We start from the raw sequence: 18,523 nt of genomic DNA on the forward strand, positions 1-18,523 counted from the left end.
ATACTATAAGCGATCAGAATGCCCGGGAGCAGCTACTGTAATCTGAGCGTGAATTACAAGATTGTGGCGCTCTAGCTGAAACTATTGCCAGTTGGATCCCTTACTAACATCCAGATAATCAAATGCAATATTTGAAAAGAGAGTGGAGCTAACGGAGACAGAATCGAGATTAGGAATAAATGCCCTGAGTCCCTTTTGCCTGCTAAGGGTTCCAGCTGACTCGTGACTGACTGGTTCCTTGTGACTGGTTTTCAGATTAGTGCACTGCTGCAGCAGAACTTTCTGTGTTACTGAGAGTGGTGGCCTACACCTTTAACCCGAGTCCTAGGGAGTCAGTCACATCTTTAACCCAGCACTAGAGATAATAAAAATGGGAGGAGAGGGAGGCAAAGGCTGCGTAGTCTATGGTCACCCAGCCTTGGTAGAGGGAAGACTTCTCTAGTGGCTCGGCTGCCTTGCTTTTCTGATTTTCAGGTTGGACCTCAATTTCTGTCTCTGGGTTTTTATTACTCGTGCTACAACACGCTCTTCAAATCTGTTCTCTATACTTTGATAGAGATTGATTTGCAATTTGTGTTTTTTAGAATGTATTCTAAACAGATTCAACATCCAGTATCTCCTGTCACACGATCTTAACGACTGTTCAGAAGTTCAAAGAACAATTGTGAATGACTCTGACTGTCAGCACAATTCCTGAACACAAACTTCACATTGGATTTTAAAATTGCACCCAGTGTGGAGCTGTCACACACACTACTGTAGTGGAAATAATTGTAGATTATCATCAAGCCTCCTTCTGATAACTTCCTTTAAAAAGTTTTCAAAAAAAAAAAAAAAGGCTGTAACCCAGCATTATGGGAAAGTAAGATTCAAGGGTTTTCTTGGATACATGGAGAAGTTAAATCCCACCTGGGCTAGAGACTCTGTCAAAAAAAATTCTAAAAGCAGAATTACTGAATTTCTCCTTTCTTTTCCTTTTCTTCCTGTCCCTTTAAACAGCACAATCAGGACAAAGCATTTAAAATTAATTCTAAGGCAAGAGGATGTTACATGTGGTATCTGAATGAGCATGGCTCCCGTGGGCCCTTAGGGAGTGGTACTATCAGGAAGTTTGGCCTTGTTGGAAGAGGTGTGGCCTTGTTGGAGGTGTGGCCTTGTTGGAGGTGTGGCCTTGTTGGAAGAGGTGTGGCCTTCTTGGAGGAGGTGTGGCCTTCATGAAGGAAGTGTAGCCTTGTTGGAGGAAATCTGTCACTGGGGTGGACTTTGAGGTTTCAGATGCTCAAGCCAAGCCTAGTGTGGCTAACATAGACAAGAATAATGGGCCAATTTAAGATGTAAGAATTAGTTAATAAGAAGTCTGAGCTAACGAGCCAATCAATTTATAACTAATGTAGACCTCTGTGTATTTCTTTGGGGCTGAACGGCTGCAGGGCCTGGTGGGACAGAAATCTTGGTCAACAAGAAGCCACTATGAAAAAGAGTTTGGGGATTCTACAAAAAGTTAAACACGTAGCAACTACATTTTCTAGTCATTTCATCCCCGAGCTACATGCTAAGAAATTAATATGTTCACAGACACACAAAAAGTGCACATGAAAGTCCACAGTAGCATTACATAGAACAGACAAAAAGTATACGCAACTCAAATTGTCCATTAACTCATGATGAGCATTAAAATGTATTATTAATTCTATACTGGTATATTAATTGACCATAGAAAAATGAGTAACTTTCTGAAACATGGTAGAATTTGGATCAATGGTTTTTTTTAAAAAAAAAAAAAAAAAATCCTAAAAAGTATACTAAGTGAAAAAAAAAAACCGATATAAAATCCCACATACTAAAGTATTCCATCTATATAAAATGTCTAGAACAGACAAAGCCTCCCCCACAAAAAAATAAATAAATAAAAAGCAAATCAAAAGCTGCAAGATATTAGGGGGACGGGAGCTGCTGGCAATGAATATGTTCTTAACTCTGGGATTGATTACGGCTGCGTAAGAGTGACAGCCACACAACACTGACTATAAAAAGAAGGGACAGAGAAATGCATCAAAATCCTTTTTACAGTGGCAAATGGGCATTGGATTTTATCTTGATTAACAGGCAGAAAAAGTAACCACGAAGTGGAATGTGTCCTAAAAGACTATAAAAGAAAAAAAAGACTAGAAAAGTACAGGTTTTTGAAAGAAACATATTTAACAACAGACTGTACATGCAACTGACTTTGAAGTCTTTATTTTTATATAACAAAAATGGCTTCCAAAGTCTTATCTGCATTATAAGAAAATAAATGATATCTACATGGAATGTAGATAAGTTTGAAAAACATTTTAGGTACCATTTTAATTTATGAAACAATATATTTATATATGAGCAAACTACATAAGCAATCAGTAATGGGTTAAGATAAAGTAGAAAATAAAGTCATAATTAGTCAACATCTACGACATATTACTTGAAAATATGACTCAATGAACTTGAGTTCTCCATACACACTGGATAGTTTAAAGGTCCTATAAAGATTTTCTAAAATAAGAAACTAAAAGCTGTTTAAGACCTCTTATCAAGTCCATTCCTAAAATTAAAACTTCATATTTAAATAAATTCAGTTATCCTATTTGTTTAGGAGCTAGTCTTGCCTCTTTTTTCATTTTTTTAAAGATTTGTTTATATACTTTATGTATATGGGCACCTTGTCTGCATGTATATCTATACACCAGAATAGGGTATCAGAGTCCATTTAGAAGTGGGTGCTGGGAATTGAACCCAGGAACTCTAGAAGTGACAGTGTTCTTAAATGCTAAGTCATCTCTCCAGCCTTACTAGCTTTTTAATTAATTTTTTAGTTCGTGCACAAAAATAATGGGTTTCATTATGACAGCACCACACACGTATCAATATATCTTTTTTTTAAAGATTTATTTATTTATTACATATACAGTGTTCTGCTTGCATGTATACTTGCAGGCCAGAAGAGGGCACCAGATCTCATTACAGATGGTTGTGAGCCACCATGTGGTTGCTGGGAATTGAACTCAGGACCTCTGGAAGAGCAGTCAGTGCTCTTAACCGCTGAGCCATCTCTCCAGCCCATATCAATATATCTTGTTCACAGTCACCACCATCCCAACTTACTACCTTCTCTTGCCTCTGCTCTTAGCACTGGGTAGTAACCCTGACATCATTGTGAAATGCAAATTATAACCACACTGAAATGTCACTTCACATCCACCAAGATATTACAATTTTTGGCAGGAAATGTGTATTGAAATATGTACCTTATAATATGGCAGGTATGTAAGGATAATCAACCATATACCCAACTGCACGAACCAATCATTCCTGTCACCAGCGTTGCCTTGGCACTCAGAAGGTACACACTAATCTCAGTGTAATGGTTTCATTTGTCTTTTCCTTTCCCTAAGAGCAATACATGATTTCATGGTGGTGCATTTAGTATAATAAAAAAGCAGCAGAGTCAAAGCCACATTCTTGACTTCTTGCCCATCCTACACTTCTAGGGCAAGCCAAAAGTCAAGTGCGGGCCTTCTAATTCAGCAATTACCATAGCAACAGCAGTCATATTCAATGACAGAGGATGGGTCAGGCCTCTCGGCTTTTGCTTTTTTAAGACATGCACACATTTATAAACTAGTAACTCTGGCATGTATGGTTCCACACATAATGGAAGCATTTCAAACCTTCCAAAATATAAAAATTTGGCCATAGGTAAATTAAGATTAAAATTAAGGTTTAGAAACAATACCTAGTTCCTTCACAGTAAGTTCTATGTAATGATGAATCATAGCTTATAACACAAGGTGGAGGTGATTTTTAATAAAAAGTCTTTTTAGCAAAGGTACCTTCTGGTCTGCTCTGGTTTTCTGTATGCCTCTAACTAATAGCAACAGAGTCTATAAAGTTCTAAGAACCAAAGTACCAGAAAGACACGGCTAGGAGTAACACCTCATTTCATTCCTCAGTCTCAACTGTTTCCAAATAGTGAACCATTCTCAAACACAGTCGTGACAACAGATCCTGGGGATTTCACACTCTAGCCTATTATAGTCTAACAGTCCAAAATTTTGCTTTTCATGAAAAAATTATGACTGGGCAGTGGGGGAGCACACCTTTAATCCCAGCACTTAGGAGACAGAGGCAGGTGGATCTCCAAGTTCAGGGCCAGCATGGACTATACAGCAAGTTCCAGAACAGCCAGGGCTACACAGAGAAACGCTGTTTCAAAAAAAATAGAAAAACAAACAAAAACAAAAAAAAAAAAACAGAAAGAAAGAAAGAAACAAAGAAACAAAGAAAGAAACAAAGAAACAAAGCAAGCTACTATGAGAAATTTATTATTCCATCATTTTAAGTAGCATTATGTAAGGCTAAGAAAAAATAATGGGGGGCTGGAGAGATGGCTCAGCCTTTAAGAGCATTGCCTGCTCTTCCAAAGGTCCTGAGTTCAATCCCCAGCAACCACATGGTGGCTCACAACCATCTGTAATGAGGTCTAGCACCCTCTTATGGCCTGCAAACATACACACAGACAGAATATTGTATACATAATAAATAAAATATTTTTTTTAAAAAAAACATCTTTTTTTTAGAAAAGAAAAAAAATGGTCAAAGTGTTAGTTTTAAATAATCATAATTTTATAATTTACATCACTTAGTAAAATAAATACTTTGAAATTCACAATTGTTTAGTTATTTACTTTCTTTGAGTTCTATATTGAGTCTAATAAACTTCAAAGGGCTACAAATCAAGGTACAAGGAGGTTTAATTAAGGTGGGGAGAATAGATACCGAGGACTATGAATGAGAGAGAATCACTCTGTGCCCTCTGCTGAGCTGTGCTGGTGACTCTGGGTGACGGGAGTGAGACAGAGAAAGCGGGCTCACCTGTACGATCGCTCTGCACATAGGACCCTCTCCCTGGGACCCAGACGGCCTTCTCAGTAGCCCAGATCATTCTGCCTTGCGCATCTTCATCTTATCTATTTGTGACCCTTGTTCTCATCGGGAATGATTTCTCCTTCTCCAGAACCTTCTATTACTTCTAGATCCAGTATAAATTCCCACCCCTTGGTGCTTTCCAAAAAGAGCACTTCTAGGGTGATCCATGTTAAATTTTTAATTATTTAGTAATCAATCGTGTACCATGTAGTGAGAGCTTTTGGGCTGCCTACTTAGCTTTCTTTCTTCATTCTCATTATTTCTCATTTTTATATCTTTAGCTCCTAGAAAAAAGCATAGCTTGTATTTCTGATTATTTATATACGAGATACTAATACACATTTGTTGATTTGAACTGACCTAAAATTATTTATTTTTTTCTCCAATTATTCCATAACATTGTATTAAACAAACTTGAAAAATATAGAATGGGAGGCAAAGTAGGTAGATCTTTGAGTTCAAGGCCAGCCTGCTCTGTATAGCTAGTTCTAGGCCAGCCAGGGCTACACAGTGGGATTCTGTCTCAAAAAAATTACATATAGCCGGGCGGTGGTGGTGCACGCCTTTAATCCCAGCACTCGGGAGGCAGAGGCAGGCGGATCTCTGAGTTCGAGGCCAGCCTGGTCTACAAGAGCTAGTTCCAGGACAGGCTCTAGAAACTACAGGGAAACCCTGTCTCGAAAAACCAAAAAAAAAAAAAAAAATACATATAATTATCCATGTGTGTGTGTGTGTGTGTGTGGTACTCTCTTCAAAATTACTTTATAAAAATCCATTTCTTTTAGCTGTTGCACTAAAACAAACAAAAAAAACTACTACAGAATACTTCAGAATATCTATCAATAATACTGAAAACAGGTAATACTGCTAAGAAATCTTATTTTAAAAAAGCAGGTTGAAAGTAGTAATACGAGATAGAAAAAACAGGAGTGGGGTTCATATTGAACAGATAAAGAAAATAAGCAAAAATAGTAAAACAGGTGAAAATTGTGAGCAGAATTTGCTAAGGGAAAGAATGAACTGCTGTTGGCTTATCTGGTAATTTCAGTAAAATTCTTTAGTATAACAGGGTTATATATAAAGCAGGCAGTTGATGATCACAATAATCATTAAGGAAATCAACATACCTCGTCTCCAATTTTTAAGAGGGAGGATTATGTAGAAGCTAAAAGTATGGACTTTATGTCCATTCTGGAGAGGGTATCTAGGGATAGCAAGAGGAGAGTTACCTGGAAGTCACTGTCCCACGCCTGTTTTAAAAGGGTAAACGGTTCCAACAGACCCGCTGTGTGACCTCGACCAGACCATCCAGACGTTGATGGTATTCTCAATTGGCTGTTGTGTTAATTAGACGCTAACACATAGGGACCGCTCACCTAGTAGACGTCAGTTGCCAGCCACTATCAGTTGTCACGGTGGCTGTTTACTGAGACCGTGCTCTACTGTGGAATTCAGTGTGCTTAAGGCGTTGTGACTTTTGACTGCTAATGTAGAAGGACACTAAACAGTGCAAAAAGAGGCAAAATTGGCAACTTCCAAGGCCAAAATCACAGTTAGTACTCTATGCCATAATTCTAGAGACACATTCTTATTTATTCTTTCAAAAATGAACATTTACATAGAACTACGTTATTGGAAAAAGTTCAGTCCATACAATAACCAAGACTCCAGGTGATGAGAAGGATAACGAGGCCTGATGGGTAAAAACACAAGAGGGGAAAACGTCACTGTCTGTGGCCAACATTACTGGGCATTGAGAAGTTAGAAAATTATTCCCGCTCCAACTTACTCTGAGTTTTATTACAAGAAGATGCAAGAAAATAGCTTTTAAAGTTTATTCCTGGAGACTCTGGATCATTCTGGTTTTCTATCTCTTTCATTTATACACACTATCTTTCAGTTGGTAATAATCTTAATGTCTACTTCCTATACTTATCATAAAAAATTCCAGAAACAGCAAGGTATGTCATAAAAATTTCCAGAATCAGCCAGGTGATGGTGGCACAGGCCTTTACTCCTAGCACTCGGGGGGCAGAGACAAGAGGATCTCTGTAAGTTTGAGGCCAACCTGGACTACAGAGCAAGTTCCAGGACAGGCTCCAAGCTACAGAGAAACCTTGTCTCAAAAAACAAAAAAAAAAAACAAACAAACATACAAAAAAACCAAACATACATACAAAAAAATTCCCAGAACCAGAAAATATCAAAGCGCCTCGTTTTTATCAGGCACTTAGTAATATGTATTGTACTTTACTTTCTAGCAAGGACTAAATAGATTACCTACATCAAAACACTAAATTGCCGAGTGTGGTGACATATGCCTTAATATCAGCACATATAGGAGGTAACGGGAGGTAGGTCTTTGTGAGTTCAAAGCCAACCATATCTGAATAGTGAGTTCTAGGTCAGTCAGGGGCTACATAGTGAGACCATCTCAAAAAAGAAAGAAAGAAAGAAAGAAAGAAAGAAAGAAAGAAAGAAAGAAAGAAAGAAAGAAAGAAAGAAAGAAAGAAAGAAAGACAGAAAGAAAAAAGAAAAGAGAAGAGAGGTGACTGCCATGCTCTAGTTAGAATTTCATAACTAATGTAAAATGTAAAGGCAAGTTCTCAAGTCACTGACTTCATGTCTTTTAATTAGTGCTGTCAATAAAACAAGTATTTAAAAACCAGATCCTAGCCGGGCAGTGGTGGCACACACCTTTAATCCCAGCACCTGGAAAGCCGAGGCAGGTGAGTTAGAGGCCAGCCTGGTCTACAGAGCTAGTTCCAGGACAGCCAGGGCTACACAGAGAAACCCTGTCTCAGAAAAATAAATGAATGAATGAATGAATAAAACAAAAAAACCTGCTCAGATCCTTACACCTGTTCTTTCGCCCCCATCCGAGTCGATTCCCCGAATGGTTAGCTATGTTGGCACCTTTGGAAATTTAGAAACCTCAACCTGAAGTGCTGCAGACAGACATCCTTCATGACAATGACCTCTTACCGTCATCCCCGGCCTCACCTAGGCACGTTCAGTCACACTACCACTCCAGACACCTTTTGCTCTTCTTACAGTGATCCAATGTGTGCCCTCTCCCCCCCAGAAATGTGAAATCCTGTCACAAAAGGCAGATTTTCATAAAAATGAAGCAACTACAGTATTATTGCAAAACGTCAGGATATAAGTAGGAGGGGAATTCATTCGTTAAAGTGGGATCTTGCTACTTCAGTTTGCAACCCTCTTAGCTCTGAATAGATAATTTTAAAAACAACAGTCTGCATGCCTCTCAGAAGACGCATAGCTTCAGCTGAAGTTTCTTCTCCTATTTTCCCTGTTCTATTCTGAGAAAGACAAAACATAAATGGGAAAAATACCAAAGCTCAATTTTCAGATAACTACTACTTGAAGTATAGCTTGGAAAAATTCTCTTTTTACTTAGTTTTCTTCACCCCAAAGAACTTGGTTTTTTTTTTTTTTTTTTTTTTGGTCAAAATCCAATGATGAGAGAACAGTTAAATGAACCCCTTGTTTGCAACCCACTTTATTCTTAAAGGAATTATTTTTCTTGTCTGACAACACAGCAAGACCTAGTAAAGGTAGCAAAATTTCTTTTTAAGTTTTTTTTAATGCTTCTAAAAGTACTGAGTTTATTTAAAAACATTGCATGAACTTTGAGTCTCAGATAAATGTGGTGGTTGGAATGAGAATGGTCCTATAGGCTCATATATTTAAATGCTTGGTCCTGGGCTGGTGGAACTTCTTGAAAAGGATTAGGCCTTGTGGCCTAGGCCGCGTGTGTGTGGCCCTATTGGAGGAGATCTATTACTGGAGGCAGGTTTTGAGGTTTCAAAAGGCCAGGCCAGGCCGTGTGTGTGTGTGTGTGTGTGTGTGTGTGTGTGTGTGTGTGTATGTGTCTGTCTGTCTGTCTGTCTGTCTGCTGCCTGTGGATCAAGATATAAAGCTCTCAGTACTGCTCCAGCACCATGCCTGGCAGCTTCTCACAAGATGATCATGGACCAACTCTCTGAAGCTGTAAGTCAGTTAAATGCTTTGTTTTATAAGAGCTGCCTTGGTCTTGGTCTTCACAGCAATAGAACACTAAGATAGTAAACAAGCATGTCTTTATTAGATGTTGATTTTTGCAAGAGTACAAACTTGCAAACAATATAATAAATGATACTTGCATACGATAAATATAAAAGATGTTTTTAGAAATAAAGCAGCAATGAGCTAAACTACAATGAGAGTTATCTTTCAATGAAGTTATTTGAGTCAAATTACTTGTCTCTTTAGAAGATTTCAAAAGTATTTTTTAAAGTTGCTGTTTTCATTTGATACCTGTGTTCTTATGAAACAGAAGCATAAGTACTCCGTCTAAGGCAGCAGAACTTTCCAACATCAAATTGCAAAGCTGAGTTCTAACAAAGACTGCTGCAGATTCCCAGCAGGCACACAGGGCTGCGTGGTGCACAGGTTTCCTTCTTCAAACCTGAACTAGAAGAGCACTCACCGTAAGGAGAGACTGTATTCGGGATAAAAGATGCTTGTGTACTGAACCCACACACCAGCCTCTTCCTCAGTTTCCCTTTTTTCAGCTTCTGTGACTGAGAACAGATTAAATGATTCAAATCTTCTCACAGAGACATGTTTCAGACAGTCATCCAGCTGTTTCTGCTTCAGAACCTTTGAAATAAAATCAAATACTGGGGTTATATTACACATAGCATAAGATTAGGTCCCAATAACGGTGTACTGGATTATTCAGACTAATTTAGAGGAGGACGGACAAAACACGTCAGAGCATACTTAAAGGCACTGGGAGCAGTGAAGACAGTAACAGTTTAAGAGTCTCATATCTTAAAAAAGAGAAAAAAAATCCAGAGTTAACAAGGCTTTTATATCCACTATTCTCCTGGACATTTGTTAACTGAAGGAAGTGAGAAGACAAGGAACATATTTAATGGCCAGAACTAGAGCAGGCATGTTATTATATGACTGTGCATGTACATGTATGTGCATGCACAGTATATGTATGTGTGTATGTGTACATATGTACATGTGTGCCTATGTGTGCATGGACAGCATATGTATGTTTGTGGATGTACACATGTGTGAGTGTGCATGTGTGTACGTGTGTTTATTTGTTTTAGGATAAATCAAATGACTAGTTTTACAGTGTTAGTTTTCCATATATGGAGAAAGGAGAGAGAGCTGTAAGATTAATGAGTTTTAGCAAAAACCGTATAGCTCCACATACAAATAGAAGTATAATACAAACACTGAAGGCTTATATTTTCTGTCTTACAATTTAAAATATATATGTCTGACCAACACTGAAAAGTTCAGTGATCAAATGTGTAGCAATTAGCATATTTAGTACCCAAACTGTTGTCTCTAAATCTTATTTTTTATGAAAACAATGTGAGGCCCCTAAGAGATGGTAGGAATTGTACAAGATGACGTGTGTGTGTGTGTGTGTGTGTGTGTGTGTGTGTGTGTGTGTGTTTGTGTAGGATCCAGCAGCCAAACTGAATATGAGACATGTATTAATAGATGTGAGAATTTCAATACAATCAAAATACAGTATTCATAGTGCATATAGCTGAAAGTCTAGCAGTTCAACTGACCACCACCCCTGGACCCCGAGCACAGAACTAAGAGCCTAGAAGTCCTGACGATTCTGCTATATTCCCAGCATACCTAGCCAGGAGCCCAGAAGTCTGACTGACACTACTTACCCCCTGCACTCCTCATCTCTGCATATCACCAGAACTCTCCCATTCTTGAGGACCCAAAAAGAAGCTACTCTAACATCCTTTCTCCTTCTTTTGCAAACTGTACTTCCTACTTTTTCATCACATTCTTTGGCAATATTTTTACAACTAGTCTTTGTTTATTACTACACTTCATACAGTTATCTAATGTTTCTCATTTCTGGACAATCTTTTTTTCTAATTTTTATTTTAGGTGTAAGGGTATTTTGCATGCATGAATGTCTGTGCATCAGGTGTGTGTCTGTTGCCTGTGGAGGTCAGAGGAGGGCAACAGACCCCCGCTCCCCGGAACTGGAGTTACAGATGGTAATGATCAGTCATGTAGGTGCTAGGAATCAAACTCAGTTTTCTGGAACAGCAGCCAGTTTTCTTTTCTTTTTTTTTTTTAAATATTTATTTATTTATTATGTATACAATATTCTGTCTGTGTGTATGCCTGCAGGTCAGAAGAGAGCACCAGACCCCATTACAGATGGCTGTGAGCCACCATGTGGTTGCTGGGGATTGAACTCAGGACCTTTGGAAGAGCAGGCAATGCTCTTAACCTCTGAGCCATCTCTCCAGCCCAGCAGCCAGTTTTCTTAACAGCTGAACCATCTCTCCAGCCCCAAACCAAATCTTTTTCTTTTTTCAGATCTTCTGTGTTCTCGTCTTCCCAATTTTTTTGACCCTTTTTAGGGCCATATTATACAGGCCCATATTTCTACATTGTATGGCAGCCAGACTTTGAGGCCACAGTTTGCACCTGGCCTTTCCAAACTGTCGCCCTCCTAAACAAAGGGTCAGGATATGCTAATGTCACTCTGCTCCTTCTTTGTAATTATGGGAGATCGCCTGGGAAAAGGTGTTAATTCAGTCTATGTGACAGAGCAGCCATACTTGCAGACAAGACCTAGGTTCTGCTACCCCAAAAACAGAATGCTAATGAACTTCCCTCTCAGTTTACCTTTCGATATAAAAGCTGTCTGAAGAATAAACACAGGTGAGTTTTCAGGATGTGAGCTCAGGACTTCACGAGGGAACCCTGAGAACTCCCTCTCGATAGGGCCCTGTCAGTTGTCTCAATTGTTCCCACGCCTCCCTCTGGTCTGAGACATAATTTAGGTCCAGCCCAGACCCCAACAGACCCTCTTTGAAGGATTTTAGTAGTAATTTGACTTTGCTTTTTATTTTCCCCAATATAGAAAACTTCTCAAATTTACGTATCATTCTTATTTGAAGCCATGCTAAACATCATTCCAATTTTAATATACATGCTACTGACTTCATCTAAAACATTTGCTTTGTAGGCCAGGCTGGTCTCAAACTCACCATCTGCCTCTGCCTTCCAAGTGCTGGGATTAAAGGCGTGCGCCACCACCCAGTCTTTTTTTTTCTTTTTACTTAATTTTATTTCAGGTGCATTTGTGTTTTGATTGTATGTATGTCTGTGTGACGGTATTGGATTCCCTGAGCTGCCATGTGGGTGCTGGGAATTGAACCTGGGTCCTCTGAAAGGTCAGTCAGGGCTCTTATCTGTTCAGTCATCTCTATAGCCCCATCTAAAGAAATTTTAAATTGTTTATTTTTAAATTTGTATTTTTATTCCCCTTCTTAAATTTTATTTTCCAGTTTTCTGTTTATTGGGAATCTTTTTAAATCTTTTCTAATAATTACTCTCTTCTGTAGAAGGGGCCACTTGCTCACTTGTTTAGTTCCCACCCGCCCAGCTAGCTTAAGCCCAAAATAATCACGTAGAAACTGTATTAATTAAATCACTGTTTGGCCCATTAGCTCTAACTTCTTATTGGCTAACTCCTACATCTTAATTTAACCCATCTCCATTAATCTGTGCATCACCACTAGGTCATGGCCTACCAGCAAAGTTTCAGCACGTCTGTCTCCATTGCGTCTCTCCGACTCCACCCTTCTCCTCCCATGTTATAGGCCAAGCCAGTTCTTTATTCATTAACCAATAAAAGCAACACACAGACAGAAGGGCCTCCCACACCACTCTTCTCCTGTGTAACTTACATTCTGCACATCTCTTCCTTGTCTTCTCTGTGTTTTCCTCCTCCCTGCCTCCTCCGTTGTCCTAGTCACCTAGTATTTCTACATTCACCCTACATGGATGACGTCACAGCAGCTTTCTTGGTCTTTGGCTTATAGTCACTGTCACTGTACTGGTGGCCTCTTCATCAACTTTCCTATCTTTTGCAGTTTGATTCTGTAGTTGCTGTCATTTGTTTTCCCCTCCTTGGACAGAATGAGCCTCGGGAATAGGCTGCTCAATAAGATCTCCAAACACAACTGGAAGAGACATTCAAAGCAGTGTTCTACAAATTACACCACAAAAACATGAGAAATATTAAAAGGCAAGGCAGCATGACCTTCCCCAAAGATCACAATCCTTCACTGAATTCAGAGCTAGATAAAATGTTGGGGGAAAACTGCAAAAGTAACCCACTAGCAAAAGTAATGGTGATATCAAAGAAGACAAAAGCAGAAAAAATCAGTCCAGGATCTGAAGAAGAAAGCAACACAAAAAGAAACAGACAATAAAAATCGGCAATATGAAAATTTTACCAACATAGAAGACAAATTCTTCCAGAAAAATATATATATTCCTTGTATATATGTGTTGTATGCTTATAAATTGTAAATATATATATATATTGGTTACATATATGATTATATATTACATTATATAGATATACATATAATATATGTATATATACACATTCATATATATTTGTGTGTATATAAAACCAGAATATATATATTAGCTTTTCAAGACAGGATCTCTCTCTGTAGGAGACCTGGTTATCCTGGAATTCACTATTGTAGACCAGGCTGGCCTCAAACTCAGAGACCCACCTGCCCCTGCCTCCCAAGTCCTGGGATTAAAGGTGTGTGCCATCACACCTGGCTCTGCCTCCCAAATCCTGGGATTAAAGGCGTGTGCCATCACACCTGGCTCTCCCTCCCAAATCCTGGGATTAAAGGTGTGTGCCATCACACCTGGCTCTCCCTCCCAAGTCCTGGGATTAAAGGTATGTGCCATCACACCTGGCTCTGCCTTCCAAATCCTGGGATTAACGGTGTGTGCCATCACACCTGGAATTAAATGTGTGCACCATCACACCTGGCTTAAAAATAAGCATTAAAAAAAAAGAAGTGCTGGACATTAAGGCATTCAATGAACCAAATCAAAACACAGTGAGAACAATTACTTATGATTTTAACAAACTTAAAGAACAAAAGCTATTCTTGAATAACCAGAGGGTCATTGAATAAGTCACAGAAGAAATTAAAATATTCCTAGAATTAAATAAAAATGAAAGTGAGCTTCTAGAATCTTGGGATAACAGATAATCAGTTATGAGTGCTTACATTAAAAAATAAACCAAAAAGAAAAAGAAAAAGCATAATGATGAATGACACACAGCTTTAATCCTGGCACCTGGGAGGCTGGGGCTGGAGGATCTCTGTGAGCTTGAGGCCAGAACAGTCTACATAGTGACCTCCAGGATAGCAGAGCTACATATGACACTCTGTCTCCAAAATTACACTAAATAAGCTAACAATGCAACTCAAGGTCTTGTGCGTGTTTCTAAATTTTTATATTTAATAAGTTTAATTATAAATGTAATTAACATGATTATAATGATTTTCCAGTTCTATGATAATTGAGTATGTACAGTTCAATAACAAAAAAAACTAATAAAACAAATAAAACAAAAAGCATGCAAGAAAAACATGGAGTCCATTTTGTGCTCGCCATCTGGTTCTGGGTGTGGGTGTGGCCTGGAATGCGGTTGATCGCCAGCGGCGCTCCAGCAGGTTCTTGGTTAGGGTGGGACTTTTGTCCACTCCCCTTCTCCATACTGGATTTTTACAACTTGGGTCTTAAACAAGCAAAAATAATCCAAGAGCAAGGCTCAGTGGTTAATAAGAACAGGACCTGTGTTCTGTTCAAAGTACCCCTGTGGGGTGGTTCATAATGGCCTGTAACCCGAGCTCCAAGGGATCTGATGCCCTCTTCTGGCCTCCATGGGTACCTGTACTCTTGTATACAAAAAATTTAAAATTAAATACTTTGTTTTGTTTTGTTTTTCAAGACAAGGTTTCTGTATAAGACAGTCCTGGCTATCCTGGAACTCACTTTGTAGTCTAGGCTGGTCTCAAACTCACAGAGATCTGCCTGTTGAATACTGGGATTAAAGGCATGTGCCACCAACAATCACCTGGCTTAAAAAAATTAAATCTTGGGGGAAAAAAAGAGCCTTACTGGACAGTGGTGGCACACACATTTAATCATTGCACTCAGGAGGCAAAGACAAGTGGATCTCTGTGAGTTCCAAGCCAGCCTGGTCTACAGAGCTAGTTCCAGGTTACACAAAGCAACCTGTCTCAAAAACAACTGCAACAACAAAGCCAAATCTAAAAGTGCCAGGGAATAAGAAATAATGAAAATCAATGCAGACATTAATGAAACAAATAAAAGAAATAGAAATCTGAAAGAAGCAATCAAAGAGTCACTACAGATTGCAACAAAATCTAAAGATTCCAGTGAAACCTGGGATTAGAAGATAGGAAGATAATTTCATTTTAATCAGCAGTGGAACAGTCTGAAATAAAACTAACGTCATTCCTTCCCCTACAACGAAAAACTGATGTCCAATAAAGTATTCATCAAAGTCAAGGGCAGACCTGAGCCTAAAATCCAGGGCCTCAATTAACACTGGCGCTCTACCCCTGCTTTAAATTGCACTAGGAGACATTCTAGCAACAGACTCTGCAAGCATGTGTCCAGCGGGTACACGATTCCAATCGGTAGAGGTCGTGAGCCTGTGTGTGCACCCCTTGCCTTTGGCAACCCCTCTTCTTTATGTAATTCTGGTGGGATTGTAGGTATGCTGATGACTCAGAGGAGCCAAAAAGCTCCATTCTAATTAGGCGCAGCAACTGGCCAAAATGTGGCTTTCCAGAGGCTTTTGGAAGAAATTATTTGTTAGGGAAAACATATCATTTCTTCAGGATCCCTAATTGGATGGACATTGAAACCTCTAAATTGCACGTGATCGTCACTGCTATCAGATTGGACTCAATAAAAAGGAAAATAAAATATCTGCAACATTAGCTATTGATGATAGATTATAGATGTCACCTATTTAGGGTAGATACTAGAACCCAAAGTCAGCAATTTATCGCAACACCTAAAAAATTAATGTACTAGTCAAATAGGTTTCCTCTCAAAAATGTGAATTCCAGAGTAAGCATTGACCAGTTAATATAAAGGACCATAAGACATCATCGGAATCCCGGGGAGTACCAAAAGACAAAATTGGGATGGGGATGGGTAACAAGAAAAAATAAACCCACATCACAAAAATGTGCCACAAAAGAACCCTCCCCACCCACCCCCACCCCGTGGTAGAGATCAAAACTAGGGGCTTTGCACATGCAAAGTATTCTACCACTGAGTTACACTCCCAACTAAGAGCCACACATTTCTAACCTTGATCGGATCCTTCAAGCTTCCTGCCTCCAAATACAGATGAGACACTCATGAGTGTCTTAGCCATTTTAAACACTTCTTTAAAAAGCCCATAGATGCTATAAATGCAATAAACCCTATTGTGAGAGACTGAATCACTACAGACAGAAATTCACTTCTTCCATACCACCTCAAAAGGGATGGTTGTTGCCTACATTGACTTCAGCCTTGGCGAGGCATCGTCCTTAGCTAAGAGTCTTGTGATGTGATGGCTTATAGTGATTATCAGCTTGACAAGAACTAGAGGACCTAAGAAGTCTCTGAGCATGTCTATAAGGGGCTATCTATATTAGGTTAACCTCTTGGCATGCCTGTAAAGGCTTTTCTTTATTCGTTCACTGTGAGAAGACACTTTGATTGTGGTATCATCATTTTATGGGCTGAGACTTAAACTAAATTAAATGGAAGGAAGGAAGGAAGGAAGGAAGGAAGGAAGGAAGGAAGGAAGGAAGGAAGGAAGGAAGGAAAAGTATTTGCCCATTGCTTTCTTCCTCCTGAGCGCTAACCCAGCATGGCAGGTGCTTCCGGCTCCTGCTGCCTGATTCTTCCAGCCGTGATGGACTGCGCCATCAAAGTGTGCACCAGAACAAACCCTTCCTTTCTCAAACTGCTTTGTCTAGTATTTTGTCACACTTATAATACAAGGAAGTAGTAATACAGCATGTTAAGAGACATCACATAGGGCTGGAGAGATGACTCAGACAGTTAAGAGCACTGGCTGTTCTTACAAAGGTCCTGAGTTCAATTCCCAGCAACCACATGGTGGCTCACAACCATCTGTAATGAGATCTGGAGCCCTCTTCTGTCTGCAGGTGTACATGAAGACAGAGTTTAATATAACTCAGATGTTAAAAAATAATTTAAAAAAAAAAAGAAAAAAGCTAAAGAGAAAGATCACCACCACCGACCTTCCTCTCTGAGATCCTACTGTCGCCCCTGTCATGAAGATCCTGCAGCTAGGGTTCCTCAGGATTAGTCCCTTCACACACTCCAGCAGATCACACATGGTGTAGATGTTGGGATGTGCCAACTCCAAGCCCTGGATGTGTAAGCTGGGATTTTAAATGTGCCTCTCTTACACTTCCATCATAACCGTGAGAACACGTCAGCCAACTAGTCTAATAAACTACCATGTGGTTCAAAGGAGTTATGACATATGGCATCGTGGTTTTGTTAATAGCAATAGCTAAGTAAAATAACACAGTAAGGACCCAGTGCCCCGAGCCAGTGTCTTAGTTACTTCTCAACTGCTGTGACAATGACCAAGGAAAATTAGAAACACAACAGCTTTTATTTGGATTCGTTGGTCCATGCTGGGCAGCGAGTATCCCCACTAATTACTTCAAGCTTAGAAGATAAACGTCTGACTTTTATGTGGCGGGAAGAGAGAACGCAGTAACTTTGCTTGTTCCCTTTACTCTCATGTGTGGAAACGCGTGCAGGGTCACATCAGTCAACCACGCAGATCTCCAGAAATGGAGGACCCTAAGGTGCGCCGTGGAAGTCGGTGACCACAAGCCCAGCTAGAAAGTAGCAGGTAGAAAGAGCAGTGCGCGGTGAGGAGAGGCGGTCCCACCCATTAGGTGGGCAAGCAAAAGGAATCTGCTTGGATCTGCCTTTCCGGGACCTCAGCTAGGACTGTCCCGCTCTCAGCCAACCCCGCCAGATCCTCCCTTTTTCGGTGGGACAGTGGGTGAAGCAAGGGGACGCTTCTCGATTGGCTCCCGACAAAGTGGGAAGTCGCGTCCCAGGGCTGAGCGCCGTCCGCGCGCCCGGTACCTCGGAGGGGAGTGGCCAGAGGCAACGGTGGCGACCGGTCGCCCTTACCTGTCGCAGGAGCTTCCACCGGGCAACCCCCTTGGGCACCGAGACCGCCGATCCCTGGCTGGCACCTCCAATCACGGGACCCTCGCCCGCGACTGCTTCAGTCCCAGCAGCCGTGACCGGCGACTCCATCCCCAGAGCTGGCTGGACTCGGAGGTGCCTCTGCCACAAACTCTGCCCAGTCAGGACCTGCCAACTTCTTCCCTGTCAGGACCTGTGACGCCCGGCCTCTGGCCCACAGCCCTTGCGTGCGCCCTCCCCGAATTCCGCATTTCCGGTATTCGCGTCTCCATGGCAACCAGGACAGCGGCGTACGTCATTGCACCAGTTTTCTGGTAGCCATCTTTAGTGAGGGCGAGCCGGAGCAGGAGGGAACTGTGAAATCGTTACAGAGAGGGGTTTCCTCACGATTTTCGTCTTTCTCACTTTGTCTCTTGCTCGT

The 18,523-nt window shown here is 40.3% G+C and overlaps 1 protein-coding gene across 1 annotated transcript in view; it reads right to left on the bottom strand.

Moving 5' to 3' along the window:
- Window positions 1-18,353, bottom strand: part of Camkmt (calmodulin-lysine N-methyltransferase) — a 386,510-nt gene extending 368,157 nt beyond the window's left edge. The window contains exons 1-2 of the mRNA XM_038318157.1: window positions 18,085-18,353; window positions 9,455-9,627 (exon numbers count right to left, since the gene is read on the bottom strand). Of these exons, the coding sequence (XP_038174085.1) occupies window positions 9,455-9,627; window positions 18,085-18,213 (302 nt within the window). The 5' untranslated portion in view covers window positions 18,214-18,353. The remainder of the gene's footprint in view (window positions 1-9,454; window positions 9,628-18,084) is intronic.
- Between the last annotated feature and the right edge of the window lie 170 nt (window positions 18,354-18,523).

The sequence above is a fragment of the Arvicola amphibius genome, chromosome 2 (assembly GCF_903992535.2).
Source record: "Arvicola amphibius chromosome 2, mArvAmp1.2, whole genome shotgun sequence".
NCBI classification, from domain to species: domain Eukaryota; kingdom Metazoa; phylum Chordata; class Mammalia; order Rodentia; family Cricetidae; genus Arvicola; species Arvicola amphibius.